Source organism: Gopherus evgoodei, chromosome 4 (assembly GCF_007399415.2).
Source record: "Gopherus evgoodei ecotype Sinaloan lineage chromosome 4, rGopEvg1_v1.p, whole genome shotgun sequence".
NCBI lineage: Eukaryota > Metazoa > Chordata > Testudines > Testudinidae > Gopherus > Gopherus evgoodei.
Window position 1 is genome coordinate 51,791,393 of NC_044325.1, and position 18,677 is coordinate 51,810,069.

The 18,677-nt window shown below is 40.3% G+C and overlaps 1 protein-coding gene across 5 annotated transcripts in view; it reads right to left on the bottom strand.

Annotated features, from left to right (window-relative positions):
* ARHGAP5 (Rho GTPase activating protein 5) overlaps positions 1-18,677 on the bottom strand; it is an 83,353-nt gene that overhangs the window by 40,159 nt on the left and 24,517 nt on the right. For 4 of the 5 annotated variants that reach the window (XM_030559315.1, XM_030559316.1, XM_030559314.1 and 1 more), the window contains one exon: positions 16,258-16,405. In XM_030559315.1, the coding sequence (XP_030415175.1) occupies positions 16,258-16,405 (148 nt within the window). The remainder of the gene's footprint in view (positions 1-16,257; positions 16,406-18,677) is intronic. The other variant, XM_030559317.1, reaches the window with a different exon arrangement.

The window sequence follows — 18,677 nt, forward strand, 5'->3', positions numbered from 1 at the left end:
GGAAGACCTAACCCCCACAGACTAGAAAGGAGGGAAGCAGAGTATGGTTGGTTTACCTAGGCAATGGTCCTGGGATGCAACATCAGGCGGGGGGGGGGGGGGGAAACAATGGGTAGGGAACTCCACTGGGTAGGAACAGGGAAAAGGATCTCTGAGGGTAGGTCCTCTTCCCTGAAAATAGTTCTCCTTTTCTTCCAGTCAAGGGTGAGGAGGAGGCAGGAAATATTACGGGAGAACCCAAATTTGATCCTACTCCATGTCACACCAGTGGCAGCCTGCAAAGGCCTGAGAGATCTATAATAGTAAGGAATGCATTAAACGGATGAAATTTTGAACAACAAAAGAGGGAAGTGCTTGTACTTCCTACTTGGAATCCCCTCCTTTCCTGTTTTTTACATCTTCAAGACTGAGGTGGGTCTAAACAACCCTCAGCCTGTGGGAGAGCCTGTCAATTAATTTCTCAAAGAAAAAAAAAAAGTAAGTGCCGTGAGGGGAAAAAAGATCATCTCTCTGTTTCTACAGCAGCATAGATTTCTGCAATTGTAGCTGTCAAGATGGACAATTATACTAACAGTTTTTGACAAGCTATATTACCTAAAGCAGCAGTTCTCAACCTATTTACCATTGTGGGCCACACATGCAGCTCTCCTTACGTTATGTAGGTCGCATCCAGGGGTGAAAGTAAGTTAGGCCACTTAGCGGAGGGCGGAGGACGACTCTGGCCCCCAGAAGGGGCAGGGCTCGGGGCGGAAGGGGTAGCTGGGGTGGGGGTGGGGTGTAAGCATCCCCCAGCCTGCCCTTTCAGGCCACCTGGCCCACGCCACCCGGGGCTCCGTTGTTGATTTAAGGGCCCAGGGCTCCAGACACCGCTACTAAGCTAGCAGCAGCATCTGGAGCCCTGGGCCCTTTTAAATCATCGGCCCTTTTCCCTCTTCCCCCCCCGGGGGTGCACAATGGGACAGGGACATTAAAGCGCAGTAGGGTCCTTTGCCGCGGCAGCTCTTTAACGTTGCTGTACTCCCCGCTGACCGAGGGGAGAGGGGAGAGCGTGGTGCAGGAACGTTAAAGTGCTGCCACAGCAAAGGACCATCCTTAAAAGCACTGCCATGGCGCTTTAAGGTTGCTGCCCATTCCCCCTTCCGTATCTGCAGCCCTGCCAGTAGGGACCCTACCGTCAGGGCTGCCGACAGGGGAGGCAAAAGGGGCAGGGACATTAAAGCACTGCTGCAGCAGCATTTTAATGTGGGCTGGGTGTGGGCCAGTGTGGGTTCTTACTGGCACAGAGTACCATCCCGTACTGGCTCACTTTCACCCTTGGCCACATCCACACGCTATATATACTACCTGTAAAGCCCTGAGGATATCACATGAGCTCACCTGTGTACTGATTGGGTGGGTTGAGAACCACTGATTTAGAGTCACCCTATTTCTATGAGAAAAGAACAAGGTAGGTATAGCAAGTGAGAAAATGAAGATATGAAAAATTATGCTCAAGTGAGAGTTTCATCGCTTTGAACCCTAGCTGTTAGATATATTGCACATTGTAGGTGGGGCTGGTAGCACTGCATAGCATTAAACTTACCTGATACTTCTCATTATACACCCCTATATTCAGCTGCTTATAACTTTACCAAACTTTAAACATTTGGGCTGAAATTTTCCATGCCAGGTGTCTGCCCTAGGCTGAGTTTTTTTTGGAAAATTTCAGTCAAAGCAGTTCAGCTGTTTCCAAGACAGAGGCTAGGGAAAACACATTTTGCCTATGTTAACTCTTGGTAACCTTTACTTTGAACAATTCTAGCATCCCCATGCTTTGGAGCAGGGACTTCAAATTTGGCAGGAAAGCATCCTTTGTATCACAGATATATCTTTTGCCAGCCTTGTGAAAAGCCACTTAAACTGGGCTAAGTTATAAACCTTGGGGGCGGGGCGGAGAAATGCAGTTTGCATGTGCTCAGTAGATACTTATTAGGATTAACAGCTAAAATCTCTCAAGATTCTGTCCACACTGGATATGCTCCAGCTCACAGCTCAGCAGGGCTTTCCTGAAATTGCTGCTCTGGGCTGCTGTAGGCTCCATCAGGTCCAGGCTCCAGAAAGCAGTGAGCCTGTGAGCTTGTAAACACTGAAAATGCTGAAACAGATTCTGGTGTCCAGGAAGTTGATGCTGGTGTGCGACTGTTTTAGAGTTTGATGGATGGGTGGTGGCTGCTGAGGCTGTGGTGGAAATCTATGAGGGAGTTTAGGTCATCTATCCAGAGGATGAAAATATCATTGATGTATCTCAACTATATTACTGATTTTGTGGTACATTTGTCCAGAAATTTTTCCAGAAGGTGCCCATGAAGAGACTGGCATATTGGGGGGGCCATCCTAGTACCCATGATTGTTCCCATGGTTTGGACAAAGTGTTTGTTGTTAAATGTGTTATGTGTGAGGATCAAATGGATGACTTTGGTGATGTTGAGGTGGATTTCTAAGCGTTGTCCATTCTCTTCAAAATATTTGAGGCAGGCATCTATGCTGTCATTGTGAGGCACGTTGATGTATAGGGAAGTGACATCCACGATGGCAAGGATGGTTGTTCTGAAAGGTGTGTTAATGCTGTGGAGTTTCTGGAGAAAGTTGGCTGTGTCATGGAGGAAACTGGCCCTATATGTAGTGAGTGACTTGAGGATAGTTTCTACAAAATCTGATATTCCTTTAGTAAGAGTGATGTAGCCAGATATGATGCATCTGCCTGTGTTTTTTTTTTAATCTTGGGACGCATGTAGAAGTTCCTTGGGCAGGTTCATGGGGATGAGGTTATAGAGTTTCTCTTGCAGTTGTTTGGAAGAAGTATGTGAAGATATATTTAAATTCCTATGTTAAGTGTGGGTGGGTGGGGGGCTCTTCTGAATTCTATAAAGTACATTGTGTCACTGAATTGTCGGTCGGTCTCACCGATGTACTCATCACAGTTGAGGAATACAATGGCACCCCCTCTGTCTGCTGGTCTGATTGCTACCATAGCTGAATGTCAGGGACTCAATAACTACCTTCTCAGCCACAATGCTCAGGTGGATGTAATGTTTGTCAAGGATTTCATAGTCAATATTTTTTCTAATGCAATTGATGTAATGATTCATTGTGTGGTCTTGTCCACTGGGGGATGTCCAGTCAGATGATTCCTTTTGCTTATAATTGTCCAGGATGTGGTAGTTCTGAGTGGTATCATCTTTGTTGTGAAAGAATTCTCTGAGGCAGAGTCAGTGAAAGAATTACTTTTGTTCACCACGTTAGTATGATACCAGTTTCTGCAGTGGTGCAGAAGTTCAGTCCCTTGTCATGGTTACTCTAGAGCAGTAGTTCTCAAACTTAAGGTGCATCCCCCTCCAGAGGGGAGTGGGGGAACGTTCAGGAGGGATGGGACCAGCCCCTACAGGGGGCAGGGAGGGTGTGCCACATTTCCAGCCCCACTCCAGCCCCAGACCAGCTCCACCTCCAACCCCAATAGGCCCCCAGTCCTGTTCCACCTCCAGGCCCAGCTCCACCGTCACTCCCTCTCCATCCCAGACCAGCTGCAACCCCAGCTGCAGCTCTACTCCACCCTCAGCTCAGCTCTGCCCTCATTCTCTCTCCATTCCAAGACCAGCTCCGCCTCTATACCCAGCTCCTCCCCCATCCCCAGTTCTGCCCTCAGCTCTGTCTTCTGCCCAGGTTCCACTGCTGAGGAAGCCTTGGCTATGCAGTAATGAAGGGGAGGTGCAGACAGATTCCATTACTGGGAAAAGGGAGGCATGACTGAAAAAGTTTGAGCACCACTGCTCTGGAGGTGTTGTTCTGTTGGTTGTGGCCAGCACGCAGGAAAGAATTCTCTGTAGTAACTCAGATCCCACCCTATCTATCATCCCATTACAGACCACTGGGCTTTTTTCATTTTTGCTTTTTTTACTCCTGCCTATGATTTTTTTCCCCCCCTTTCTTGGGATGCGGCATTTGGTTTTCAGTTGGCAATGGCTGAATATACAAAATAACTGACAGCGGTACTGTCAAGTTCTGGCATGCAGGAATGTTGAATTCCAGGGTAACAGGCTGTCACCGTGTTTTTTTGATAGTTGTTTTGGGGTTCCTGCATGATTTCCAGTAAGTTTCATTATTTTTAATTCCAGTGTGTGGGATCATGTACTGGATTTCTTGATTGACTTGGTCCCTTCTCGAGGGGTTCCTCAGTTTTTCCAAAGTACGTCCGCAGAGCTGTTCAGCATATGTGGAGTTTTATACAGCATATGTGGAATTTTATACAGCATATGTGGTGGTCAGAAGGTTGTAAAAGGCGAGTCCTCTGGGGATGATATTTTGTTTCTTTCCTTTGTCCAGGAAGCAGCTCAGGAACTTTGCACTGTTAAGTTTGGTTTCTTTCTTGTTGTCGTTGTGGAGTTTCCTTTCAATAGGAGCAGGCATATTATCAAGGTCTCCTAGCGAAAAAAATCAAAAAACAAGGAAGAACTGGTTCTGAGACTAAGTGAAAAGAATTGGTTGATTGTACAGCAAATACCTGGCCTTTAATATAATGGAGGCTCAGGCCTTTGGAAAAATAGGTAACAGGAACCCAGTAAATTTTTTTTAATAGTGGCCTGCAAGAGATTTATTGCCTTTGGGCACACTAGAAAAACCCATCCTCTTGCATGTTCTTTTATTCTTTCTCATTCTTAATTTAAGGAGGAAATCCAATAGCTGTCCAAAGTATTTGTGCTATAAAAGACACAACAACTGGAGTCTCAGTAGGTGTGAATAGTGAAAAGAACCTTGATGAATTAAGTATCTCATGAGCAAAAGTAGCTATTAGTCTGACGTAGATAAGAGAATCATGGTCTGCGAGGCCAAAATTGGAAAGTTAGAAGCAAAAGCCATAATCCCTATAACTTCCAAGCTACTTTTACCAACAAATAGAAGGCAACAAGTCAAGCACTCCTCAACTGGAAGGAAAAAAAAAAAAAAAGAGTGTCCATCTTCCAAGACTCCACAATGAAACTTCTGTATAGGTAATTTGCAAAAAAAGGTTATCTTTTAGAATGAACTATTTGGGGCTAGAAGCACAAGAATATCCTAGCTCATTTTCCTTTACTGCTGTGAAGAGATCTCTCAGCCTCATATGGGCTGCTTTCTCTAGATGCATGTGGTCCAAAATGAAGGTCCAGATGTTACAGACATTGGCAGGATTTCTGAGTTTCTGGATCTGTTTGTTTCTAGTGTCTCCTTTCCTACTGAGGAGAACAATGGTGGTGCGGTTGTTGCTTTCTATAAGCAGAACTTCAAACAGCATTCTTGGAAGGATGATTTTATTGCACTTTCCAAATGGCATCATCGTCAAAAGGCTTATGCTGAAACAAGAATCTTCAAGATCACTTCGGACTAAGGGAGGACTTGGCTACATGTTGAGTTGCTCCTGATTAACTCCACGTGTAGACACGTATTCCTGAATAATAATGTCAGAGAATTAAGCAGAATAAATCAGTGTGTGGACTAAGTGTTTTCCCATCTGAGCATCTCACAGAGAGGTAGAGAAAACTAAATACTGCACAAGAGGTATTTAGCCCTCAATCAACACTGGGAGGAGATTAGTCACAAAGCAAAGCCCTGAATAAAACAAAATGGGAGTCTTACAACGGAGGAATGAGAAAAGTGAAAGATTAAGCCTCAAATCTGAGGCTTACTTGTCTTGTTCTTTGAAACAATTGGTAAGAAAACTGGTGCTGAAAGCAAAGTAAGTGTGAATGTATATAATTACATAATCTTCAATTATTTTGAAATTTTCTCCTTTTTCTATTTCTGCCATCAAAATTACCACTTCAGAGCATTCTATGTGATTTCTGTCAGGACTGCCCAGAGGATTCCGGGGGCCTGGGGCCATTGGCGGCAGGCGGCTCCGGTGGACCTCCCGCAGGTGTGCTTGCGGAGAGTCCGCTGGTCCCGCGGCTCCGGTGGAGCATCTGCAGGCACACCTGTGGGAGGGCCACCGGAGCCACGGGACCAGCGGACTCTCCGCAGCCATGCCTGCGGGAGGGTCCACCGGAGCCGTGGGACCGGCAAGCGGCAAGGGGCCCCCCGCGCAGCAAAATGTCTAGAGCCGGCCCTGTTCGGCAGAGGGGGGCCATTCCGTTCTGGGACCTGCCGCTGAAGTGCCCCGAAGACCCGCGGTGGGGGCCCCCCGCCGGCGAATTACCGCAGAAGCAAGACCCGCCGCCGAAGTGCAGCCCGCTCTTCGGCGGTAATTCGGTGGCGGGGGGTCCCCGCCGCGGGTCTTCGGGGCACTTCGGCAGCGGGTCCCTGAACAGAAGGGCCCCCCGCCGCCAAATTACCGCCGAAGACTGGGTTGCACTTCGGCAGCAGGTCCTGCTTTGGCGGTAATGCGATGGCGGGGGGTCCTTCCACCCCAGAGCGGAAGGACTCCCCCGTCAGCGAAGACCAGAAGCGGAAGAAGCTCTGGGGCCCAGCCCCGCAAGAGTTTTCTGGGGCCCCAGAGCAAGTGAAGGACCCCGCTCCAGGGGCCCCGAAAAACTCTCGTGGGGGCCCCTGCGGAGCCCGGGGCAAATTGCCCCTCTCCCCTCCCCCCCCCGGGCTGCCCTGATTTCTGTACCATGGGGCAATGTCTGCAACAGAAGAGAAAATAAAATTGCCAGACCTTGGCATACCAGGACAGCAAGTGTTCCTTACAAATTAGGCAAGGACCTGGTAGGAATGCTAAGAACCACTATACTAAGTCACTGGAAAAATCAATAGCAGTTTGGAACTCTAAGGAAAGCTTCATGTAATGCTGGTGCCCATCATCAGGAGTAAAATCTTGCTTGGGGGATGAGGGAAGGCTATGTTAAAATAGAAACTGGCAAAATCCAATAGGTCTCCTCTTTAAAAACTTAAGGTATTACACTGCTCTGAAAACAGATTTCCTTTCTTGAACATTTATTTTTGCTTCATCTGTCATAAAATAGAAGCTTGAGTAAATGCTTGTTTTACAGCATGTTTTAAATATCAGTATATTTGCAGAAGTTCCCGTTCTTTCTTCTTACATTAATTATTCACTAAATATACAACCTTATGGAGGCAATACAAATGGAAAGGGGATGGTGAGGCTATTTTCAGGGTGGGTAAAAAAATCAATGATTTTTTTTTTTAAATCTGATTTTATTTTAATCTGTTTTTTTTGGGGGGGGGAGAACCTATCTAAAATAGTTTTAATTAAGACACATTATAGCTCAAAGATATCTTGTCATGGAATAGGGATTATAAATTCTAATTCTATAGTATGAGACAACATATTTATGTAATGTTTAAGAAAAGTTTTCTAAATGAGTTCCAATAGTTCATGGATTAGGGACCCAATCTTAGAGGTTCCAGGGGCTTCAGTATAGATTATTTAGGTTTATCTTTCTATCTCCCCAATGGGACTTAGTGCTCAGTCTGGAAGATACCATCAGATACTTAGTTTTGCAGTTCTCAAACTGTCAATGTGTGTCTCCAGAGATAACATGCTTGTTAACAGAAAAAATGTTTTAAATAAATAAATATATAGAGGTAAGAAATAACAGACCTCAACCCTACTGTCCCTCTTCAAATTTGTGTACACTGAGTCAATCCCTTACCTCTCTTTGAAAGTGCAAAGTTTCAAAAAGTTCAATGAATAAAAGGTTGTTGGGGGCAGAATAAATCTGGAGATAAATGTGAGAAGGAAGGAACAGGCAGTAGAAACAAAAGTGAAACTGTTTGAGCAGCATATTCCAGAAGTCTTGAGGTTTTTCTGAGTTTAGCATTCATTGATTTGAGATCTACCATACCATTCTCTCAATAGCAAGTAAAACCTATAATGGCAGCAGGCCATAAGAGACCCAGTTTGGGAATATTTTAATGAAGTTCCTCTATCTGTGGGTAAGACAGGCATGCGTGGAAAATGCAAACAGTGCAACAAAGAAATGGAAGGTCTGAATGAAACAACATCACGAGAAGTGTTCTGTCTCAGGAGGAAGCTGTGTTGAAGATGATGAAAGGAACATGTCTGAACATGCAGGAACTTCAGGTTGGTAAACTTTTTGATTTCATACTTCTTTCTTAAAGGACTGCCTGACTTCCTTCTGGATTACTCCTGAATTCTCATGTTTGAGCAAAAAAATATAGTTGTTTCTCTATGATACTATCATTTTAGATGCAGTTGTGATAAAAAATAAATAGCTGGTCTTCCTTTTATAATTTCACCTTTAACGTAGTACTTGAGTTTCAGTGAATCCAGTGAGTAATACTAAATGAGCAGTATGGTAATAATAAAGTAACTGCATTGACTTATTTTCTTTAGGAGAATCCATCCTCAACATACAGAATTCTGAAGACTATTCACCTTCAAGATCACCATCATCTTCTATAGTTTCAGAGTTATCTGCCAATGATAGTGTTTCAGTCACATCATGTATGTCACAAAGCCACAGTATATCACCTGTAGCAAAAGGGAAAAAAAATCTCCATCATCCAGAAACAACCACAGATAAATTTGTGATAAGAACTAGCAGATTACAAAAGAGGTAATTGATTAAAAAATTGTCCGGTTTGTTTATGCAACAAACTCTCCTTTCCATATGATTGAGAACCCACGCTTCATTAACACGGTTCAGTCATTAAGACCAGAATACAGTACATGCAACAGAGCAGATGTTGCAGGCAAATTGCTGGATGAAGTGTATGAAAGAGAAACTGAGCTGTGTGCAAAAGGTCTAGAAGGTAAAATTGCTAACCTGAATCTTGATGGGGGGAGCAATGTCCACAATGATCCTGTCGTATTTGCTTGTGTGACAACAGAAGAAGGGAATGTTTTCATCACAGAAACAATTGATACATCAGGAAATGCACAACACACAGCAGAATACTTACAAGTAGCAGCTATTAAAGCTATAACTGTGAAAAAAATTCAAATGTCTAGTACGCAACTTGGTCACAGACAATGCTGCAAATGTATCCAAGATGAGAATAAATTCTTTAGAAGAGAGTCCCAAGCTAGTAACATACAGTTGCAGTGCTCATTTGATGTACCTCCTAGCCAAAAGACTTCAGTGTTCCAGAAATAAAGGCTAATGTTGTTGAAATTGCAAAATACTTCCATAACAACCACTTTGCAGCAGCTGCTCTGAAAAAACCAAGCTAACGTTCCCACAAGATTTGCAATGGAATTTAGTAGTGGACTGTTTTGAGCACTACATCAAGAACTGGCCTAATCTGATGAGAGTTTGTGAACAAAATGGTGAAAAAATAGATTGCACTGTCACAGCCAAAGTTCTCAACATTGGGCGTAAGAGAAATGTTGAACACATGCTGAGTACCCTGAGAAACCCATTTCTGTAGCCTTGAACAAAATGCAGGCAAATAGCTGTTTTATTGTTGATGCTGTTGAAATTTGCAAGGAACTGAGTGAGATCTTAAAAAGAGAATTATGCAATGACAGAGTTAAAATTACAAGCATTAAAAAATAAATGGGACAAGCACTATCTCCGGCTCATTTTCTTGCAAATATTCTCAATACTCCATACCACGGTCAAACCTTAGCTGCTGAAGAAGAGGAGTTGGCTATGACATGGACATCCAGCAATCATCCCTCCGTAATGCCAACTATAATAAACTTCAGAGCTAAGGGTGAACCATTCAAGAAACACGTTTGCTGATGACGTTTTAAAGAAAGTCATGCCAGCGAACTGGTGGAAGTCACTTAAGCATTTGGATTCAGAGACTGTTGAACTGATAGTCTCATTTTTAAACACCAGTAGCTTCTTCCGCTGGTGTAGAAAAAATATTTTCTTCCTTTGGACTAATTCATTCCAAATGGAGAAATAGTTTAGGACCTGAAAAGGCAGGAAAGTTTGTTTTTCCTTTTCCAGATTATGAACAAATAGGAAAATGAAGGTGAAGATGACTGAGTTAGCTGCAGAAGCCAATATTTTAAGCTTCTCATGTTGACCTGGCTGACAGTCGATTTAATTTATTTTTTAAATATTTCATTTAATTATTTTAGTTAAAACAACAAAAACAAATCTGATTTTAAAAAACTTGAATTTTTTAACTAAATTCAAAAATTCATATGCTTGTTTTGTTAAAATATTATATGTTTGCTGTTGAAGGAAAAAAATCCAGAATACTTAATATTGTTGTTTTAGTTAAATAAAACAATTTAAATGTCTGTCTGGTGATGTTCTCCTCCTAATACAGCATGACAAGAAAATCCTCCAAATATTAATTATTAACCTGTTGAATTGGAGATAGTTCACCTCCCAATGACTTCATAAATATCTGCTTCAATTACCTTTGGAAAATGAAATAACCTATATCAGAAAATGAACGATTGCTGTAAAATTAAACTGAAAAGTTTTCAAAATAAATCACTTTAAAAATGTATAGTGTGTACCCTCTAAAAATGAAACCTACATCTATCTCTGAGTTGTGAAGAATATGTATTAAGGTTATAACAATCAACAAGAATGCACTTTTATGTCAAAATCCATGATTAAATCGAGTCTTCCTGACTAGTGATTTAAATCAAATCCACCCTGGCTATTTTCAACCTCTCTTCAGTCATTTCAAAAGCTCAGTGAAAAACTAGGACTCCTCAACACTGATATTGAATATGTTCTGTACTTGGAAGTCTGAACCTAAAGAGACTAAGGAGGAAAACAGAATTAAACAAGAACAACATATAACAGCTGACAAATATCTGTTAGTGGTATGCCGAACAGTTGGGGGGAGGAAGAGGTCATGGGTATGCTTCCATACCTCTGAAAATGAAAGAAAGGCAGTTTTCCTACTAATGTCAATTAAATTCACATATGGCCAAATGGATTTTAGTATCTTAGCCTTCATTTGAATGTATTTATATTATTCTAGTTCAATTACATAACTGCAACATGAAAGCCGTGCAGCATGGGACCACTGAGACTGCCATATAGGTAACTATGCCCATAACTCCAAAAACTGTTACAGCTATCAAACCCAACAATTGTATAACACCAGCTGAATCAGACAAAACTTTTCCTTCCTCAACAATGAGACAAATGATACAGCCTTGAGATTAAAAGCACTGGACTATTACTCAGAAAATTCTGGGTTAATTTTCCACGTCCACTACAGATTTCCTGTGACCTTCAACATGTCAATCTCTGTGCACCTCAGTTCCCAATCTGTAAAATGGGGTAATCATACTTTTCTCCCACTCTTTGTCTTGTCTATATAAACAATAAGTTTCTTGGTCCAGAGATTACATCTAGTGTGACAATGCCAGTTAGGGCTGCTAGGCATTGCTGTCATACAAAGAATATACAATACTGTCATGATCCACACAGGAAGACTGGTGCATCCTGATATATCTGGGGCAGGAAGTCTTTCAGTTGGGGTGTGGCACGCAGGACTCTTAAGCAATGCGCAAGGTACTATGAAGCAAAATCATCTGCTTCGTGGCACATTTGGAGCAGTACATTGAAAATTCTGGATCAGCCTCAAATAAAATTTAAAATAAAGATTTTTAACTGAATAAACAAAGGAGTATAATCCAAATAGTACTTGTTTTTATTGTGTTATATCAAGTTTAATATGCTTTTCCTAAACTGTCAATATTCCACCTACTTTTGTATTGACAATATAAAATTGCATTGCAGAATTTATATGGGGGAAAACCTAACCAATTCTTGTAATTCTGTATTAGGAATGAAGTCCCATACCTGAGAAAGCTCCCACTGATTCAGAACAGAGCACCCTGCCTGCTCAGAAACACAGATTGCCAGGAATACATTACCTCAACTTGCCAGTTTTTGCACTGACTCCCCAGTGACACAGACTAGTTCAAGGCTATTGTCAAGATTTTCAGAGTACTACAAGACAGAATGCTTCTCTGTCCACGATAATCTGCCATGACAGCTACACTGGAACAATGAAACTGTTGATCAATATGGCAAATTTATGACTGCAAGAAACAGAACTTTCATGGGAGCCAAACAAAGGCAATGGAACTGACTGCCAGATGAAATAAGAATGACCAGCATTAGCAGAATTCAGAGCTAAATGCAAAACTCACTTAATCCAAGTTTTCCTGCAATAGTACCCTCAACTTTTGGCAACTGTAAATGTTACGAAAAGAAATCCATTTTTACGTAAAAGCTTCCTTTAAGTAGAAAGGTCTACTAATCCTTCCAGTCAATCTTCAGCCTACATGCCGATTTGAGGAGAGAATCAGACCTGTCAACCACTGGCAGTAAAGAAGAGGTCCTTTCCTGGAGAGGCCACTAGTTTAAAAATTTTCACATCTAAGAATACTGTAATTATAACAAGAAGTCAACGTGAACATGTGTAACAGTGAACTCTAATACAGAAACTATAAATTTGCAGTTCTCCAATGAAGATGTTAAGAATTTTCTCCTCCACTTTGACAGCTACCATTTCTTATAATACAACAGTTTTAGCCCAGGATAAATTAGATCTGATGAGATTCTCAGATAAATACAGATAAGGGAAGGACAAGGGAAGGTTAATAAGGAGAGCATAATTTTAGCACACTGCCTAGTCAGTGCGAGAGATAAATATGTTGAGAACTATACATACAATTTACATCTGTTTCCACCTTACAGAGATAGTACACTAGACTACACTTTTCTGCTAAATGCAGCTTCAGTTAAGCTAACATGCCCACTGTCCAGAACTTTGAGAGAGTGGGATGTCCTTGAATTTTTAGCCTATGTAGAGAAAACTGCAGGACCCTAACATGCCAAGTCCCTTCCTTACCTCAGCAGAAGTGTGGCAATTCTCCAAAAAGGACCATATTTTTGGAGTTTAATATACCCACCATACATACACCCACATCATATAGGATTTGAAAGTTTATTTTAGTATGTTTAGATGAGATCTGATGTTGAGCTGCCAAGTGGTGCCATAAGTCTGTAGACGAGGTAAACTATGGTACCCAAAATTAAAAAATGTCCCTTTTTTTTTGCACAGTTCCAAAAACACTGCAACATGACTACTGACTATAGTTATTAGAGATTAATGTAATCTCAACACCTTAATGTAGTATTTATAGATCAAAGCTACCAAATGACAAAGTATTAAGAGATTTTAGTGATTTTGAATGGTCAAGGGTTTCCCTCCCTGCCCTCCCGAAATGATTAAACTCTTTAGCATGTGTCAAAAATAGCAAATAACCTTTTGCAACATACTAACGTGAAATATTTTCACATTGCATATTCTTAATTGTTGAAGTATTTCACAAGTGATAACAGTTTTCTCTATTTTCAGCTGAACACTGCTGCCCATATCAGTCTCAAGCTAAAGGTTATGCACCAGGAGTATGTGTTCTCATGGCTTGCACAGCATAGTGAGTAGATATAATGTATGTGAATTCCTAACATAATGCTTCTCCATTTGCAAGCTTTTGTTCATAAACGCAGCTGCTAGTCTTCTTAGGGCAGGTCTACACTATGGCAGGGATCAACACTCTGAGATCGATCTACCGGCCATTGATTTAGCAGGCCTAGTAAAGACTCACCAAATTGACTGAAGATCAATCTCCAGTTGACCCCTGTACTCTACCACCAACGAGAAGATTAAGGGAAGTCGACGAGAGATTTTCTCCAGTCAACCCCCTGTGGTGTAGACTCCGCAGTAACTCAACCTAAGGTACACTGATTCCAGTTATGTTATTCACGTAGCTGGAGTTGCACAGTATAGGTCGACTTACCGTAGTAGTGTAGACATAGCCTTAGTAGAAGGTTTTAATTTGTAATAGCCTGTGCATGCACTACTAGCTTTTGAAGTACTCTAGAGATTAGCTTTTTAATTCTGTGTCACTTATACACAGGTCAGTATTAGTGTTATGCATGACAATACACAGCTTTATAGTATGAATATGCAAAAGCTATTTGTAATAGAGAAAGAAGTGGCCCAACAAAAAGTAGTGAAGACAAAGTTCACAAACAAGACCTCGCCTCTGAACTGAAGAGAGATGTAAAGCATGTTACAGCTCCTACAAACCATGTCATTAATAATCTGGCAAACCCATTGATCCTGAATCACATCTAGAGGTGAATATCAGCATATCTACCAGACTGCATGTGACATAAGATACACAAGAGACTTTACTGACAATAGCAGATGTTGGTGAAGAACAAATGGAGAGATTGGTGAGCAGTACACTTGATTCTGATGGGACAGCTAGCTTCTTCAGCTCAGTCAAGAAAACTGGCATCAAAACATTTGCTGACATGGCCAAGAAGACCATATTTGAAGTCTGGTAAGGGAAGAAGAATAAGAATCACAGTAGCTATCAGTCCAGAAATTGTGCCACAGAGCCCTGTCCTTGGCAAGACAAAGATGTTTCAATGGGAACTGTTCTTATGCACATAGTCCTGTTGGGTGATTATGTCAGACAAAACTGAATTAGGGCATCAACTAGGAGCTCAAGCTGAAAGAATCCATGAGCTAAAAACAAGAAAAAAATCCACAGTGTACATCAGCGATGCCATGGCCATCATACCAATGATGGTTGGAGATAAACTGCACACTTCTGATGAACTGACTGCTGAGCATTTGATGCAGGTCTTAAAAGGATTTGACAAAGCTAATTCTGTAATCAAGTCTTTGAAAGATACGACAGTAGTATCTCTGAAAAATGCAGAAAGAGAGCACAAGACAGGATAAGGTCAGCTGCAAGAAATACCAAGTGATTGGTGGATGCTCTGTGTCTCCATGGACACCCTGTGGCGTTCAACAAGCAGTCACCTGTAAAATTCCAAGGTTAATATAGGATTCAAAATTAACTTCTCAGATAATTGAAAGTGCTCTCACAAAATTAAATGTCCAATTTATCATTTGACAGCTAAAAGACCTATGAATATGCAAGAGCTTATTTAGATAATATTGCATATTATCTATCTGTAGACTTTCTAAAAGTTAATTTATTCTTCCAAAATGTGTGTTGATAAAAGTTACTTTAACTTAGAACATTTTATTCCCATTTTTAAGAGAACATTTTTGATTTGGGCAACGGATTCACCACCAATGAACATATTCGTCTGCCATACTCTGGTAACATTTGCAAGCCATTATCAAGTAGACTACTGTATACAGTTCCTTCTCTCCCCCCCCTTTTTTGGGGGTGTGGGGGAGGGTCAAACACCAGCTCCTGCCTTCAGGCAGGGAAGTAATGAAAGAAAAATGTTAGAGACAGACAATTCATTTTCTTAATTATCTGATCCTACAAAAAGGTCAATGCCTGATCAGTTCATCTACTGTATGGACATCATATCAGTGCCACATACGACAGTTCAAACTTCCCCATGGCAATGACTATTAGTCATATCACCTGTAGGAGCTCTCTTGGAAACATTACAATAGCACATACTAAACAGCATTTGTATTACTGATAAAAATATCCAGTTATATTTTACTAGCAATAGATATACTTTTGTCTCCCTACAACCATTGAGATCATTGGGATGCTACAGAGGTTAAGAATGCTGGCCAACATGAATCAGTAACATCTTAGTATGATACTTTCACTGGCGTAACAAAAATACAAAACAGATTAAGAATATGTGTTACGCTGTATTAGACAGTGTGCATGCATATACTGTTTTCAAATATTTTTCACTATTAGAGAATCCTCAGAAGAGTTAAACTGGACTACACAATCAAATTATTTTTCTTTCAATGTACTGCATGAACAGTAATTTCTACATTAAAAGTGTTAATTATCATAAGAGAACCACTAAAAAGCATTATTTTGTCAATTTAAAAAGAAAATTTAAGTTGGTAGAAAGGATTTTATTGAACAAATTGCACTCACATTAAATCAAGAAATTGTTTTCATCACTTGAAAAATGTGGATTGAGGTTTTTTTATATATGATTATGCAAAATCTATTAGTGACAATCATGGTGTCATTGTGTTAAAGTTCCAAATAATTCTACTTACATTAAAAATTAAGCTAGCCGCTTATTTAAAGAGCTGCAGTGGCTATATTTAAAAATTGTGTGTGTAAATACCCATAAAACCAATCATTTTAAGCATATGGTCTAAACATATTCAATCTTCCTGAAGCATATTTTACCTTACAGTAAACAAAATCTTAAAATTGTACAAATATTTACTTGTACGTCAAAGTAAAATTATAAAATCAATTTCGCAACTAAAGAAAAAAGACATACATTCCTCACTGAAGAAAAGGGTAAAAATATCTTTCTTCCAACAATACTTCTATCCTACCTGTATCTTCAATAAATTCCACACATTTTTCAACAAACAGTGGTATGGGCTTCTCAGGTGTAACCAGATCCTGTAGGGGCATCCCAAAGTAATTACTTTCCCAGTTTCTACGGGTTGGAGGATTGAATGCCTTAGTTTTCTTTTTCTGCTACAACAAAACATACCACAGTTACTCCAAAAATATCATTATTAAGCAGTGTAATAAAACAAACATTCACAATACAAACCCCCAATTAAGATCACATCTACAGTATGTGAGTTTTCCTTAATGGCAAAACTTAAGTAAAAATATATTTAACATAGTGTGCTTTAAGTAAAAAGCAGTGACATAATGGAAATGATTGGTCATATCTGCACCAGAAAGCAAACAGGATGATAACAAAAACAAAAACCACACACACACACGAGCAACAAATATGCAGCCTCAGGAATATAAAAGACTATTTATCTAGAGTTGCAATGACACTTTTTCTTCTGTATTTAAACTAATTAACATGTTAACACCATTCAAAGTGAAATTATAATGATGCTACTTTCACAACAAATCTACAGAAGTGAGTTATGATTCTGTACACACAAAAACAGATGTAAAAGATTCACATTGACAACAAAAGAGGTAAGGATATTTCTGCATCTTTTGAGAACCAAGTTGCTTCAGTATGTTTTATATTAAGGATACTGCATTCTGCACACTAGTTATTTTACTTACACACACACAAAATATCCCACAACAAATGTAAAATAAAAGTATAGTGTAGCCTCAGCTTGGCATCTAGGACCCATTCATTGGGGCTTATTATTAAAAGTTTTGCCATCAGGCTTGTGATTTTGTCTTAAAAAAGGTTTGCACTGGGTGAAAACTAAAGAGAAAATAGCTGAATTTCATGTCCAAGTCTTTTTATATTAGCATGTGCAGGAGCTTTCTATAATGGAATTCATGTTTCAGCTACTAAACAACTGAGGAAAATAATCCTGATATGAAACATTTTATCTGTCAAAAAATGTAGTACTACTGGACTGTTTGCAGCTACAGATCCACTTATTTTTTACATTTTACTTGTATAATCAGCACCTAAATGTGGAAATTAAACTAGACACCAGAAATAAATTACATTTCATTTACAAGGTATATACATACAAAAATTTCAACCTGAATGAAGATCAGAGTCAAGTATGTGTCAACAAAAAGATGCAATCAACAGTCAACACTTAGAAAATAGTACAAGAGTAGTGAGTTGGAGGCCATCTAAAAACTACAAAAGCAAGCTTTTAAAAGTTAAGCAACTTTTTAATAAAATGTTATTCAAACTACTGACCATAATTACAGTTCTGCTGATATGTCCAAAAGATTATCACCTGAATTAATATTTAGAGTACAGCATATAATCCAAGATTTTATATTAGGAAAAAACTCCTTACTAAATCAGCATCTTGCAAGACACAAGGACCTATTAGGATATTTAAAGACAGAATTTCTTTAGAAGTTATTTCTTCTGAAATTTCACACAGTTTCTTCAATCTCATGTTTACAGGAGGATATTTTCCTTGGTGTGAAACATATCTGTTGCACAGGATAAAACACTGCAGCATCCTCCCCAACAATGGAAAAAAAACCAGACAAATAGAAATGTCTACCTTCAAAATTGGATTGCAAATAACAGATTATTAAAAGTAACTGCTTCCCCCCAAAGCTGAGTATTTGTAAGTTATTACCCCTTTGCCTACTGCAGGGCTTCTCCTTCTGATGAGACTGGATTAGACCAATATACACAAGAATAATACCCTCCCTACCTCACGAGTGTTGTGAGGGATAAAATTCTTTAATGGTGGAGAAGCAGTCACACATAACAGTGAGGATGGATAAATGTGTTAAGTTCTTCTCTTGGTGTTTTCCTGAGGAGGCAAGGAGAAGAAATGAAGCGGTGTTGGTGCGTCTTACCATCATTACAGCAATTTGAGCAGGACAGGTGAGGAAACTGACGCAAAGCCGTGCCAGCACACAAGTGCCATATTCTGTGCACAGCCACTCCAGAGGCCTGTTGGCAATGGGACAGGGCAAGAGAAAAAGCTAAGAAGGATTTTAAAAAAGTGTTTTTTTCTCAGGGGTAGTTGTCACCCTCATCAACTCCTTTCCCCAGAGATCCCTCTAAGTATATGCTTCACTTATAGTTCAGGCATAAGGGACTTGGGATGTTTGGCTTTGAGAGGACTTGGCAGTGTGGGTACTTCCTGATCCTGAAGCTTCTGCAGGAGAAAGACCATGCTGCACTCACATGAAAGCTGACCAACTGCCAATAAGATTAAAAGCTGCAGGCACACCAGTGTGTACCCCAATATTGAAATGTCTTTGTTTCTGAGTACTTGACTTTGTAACTGTAATATTCTCTTAAGGTATTTTTAAGGCAATTTCCTAATTTTTT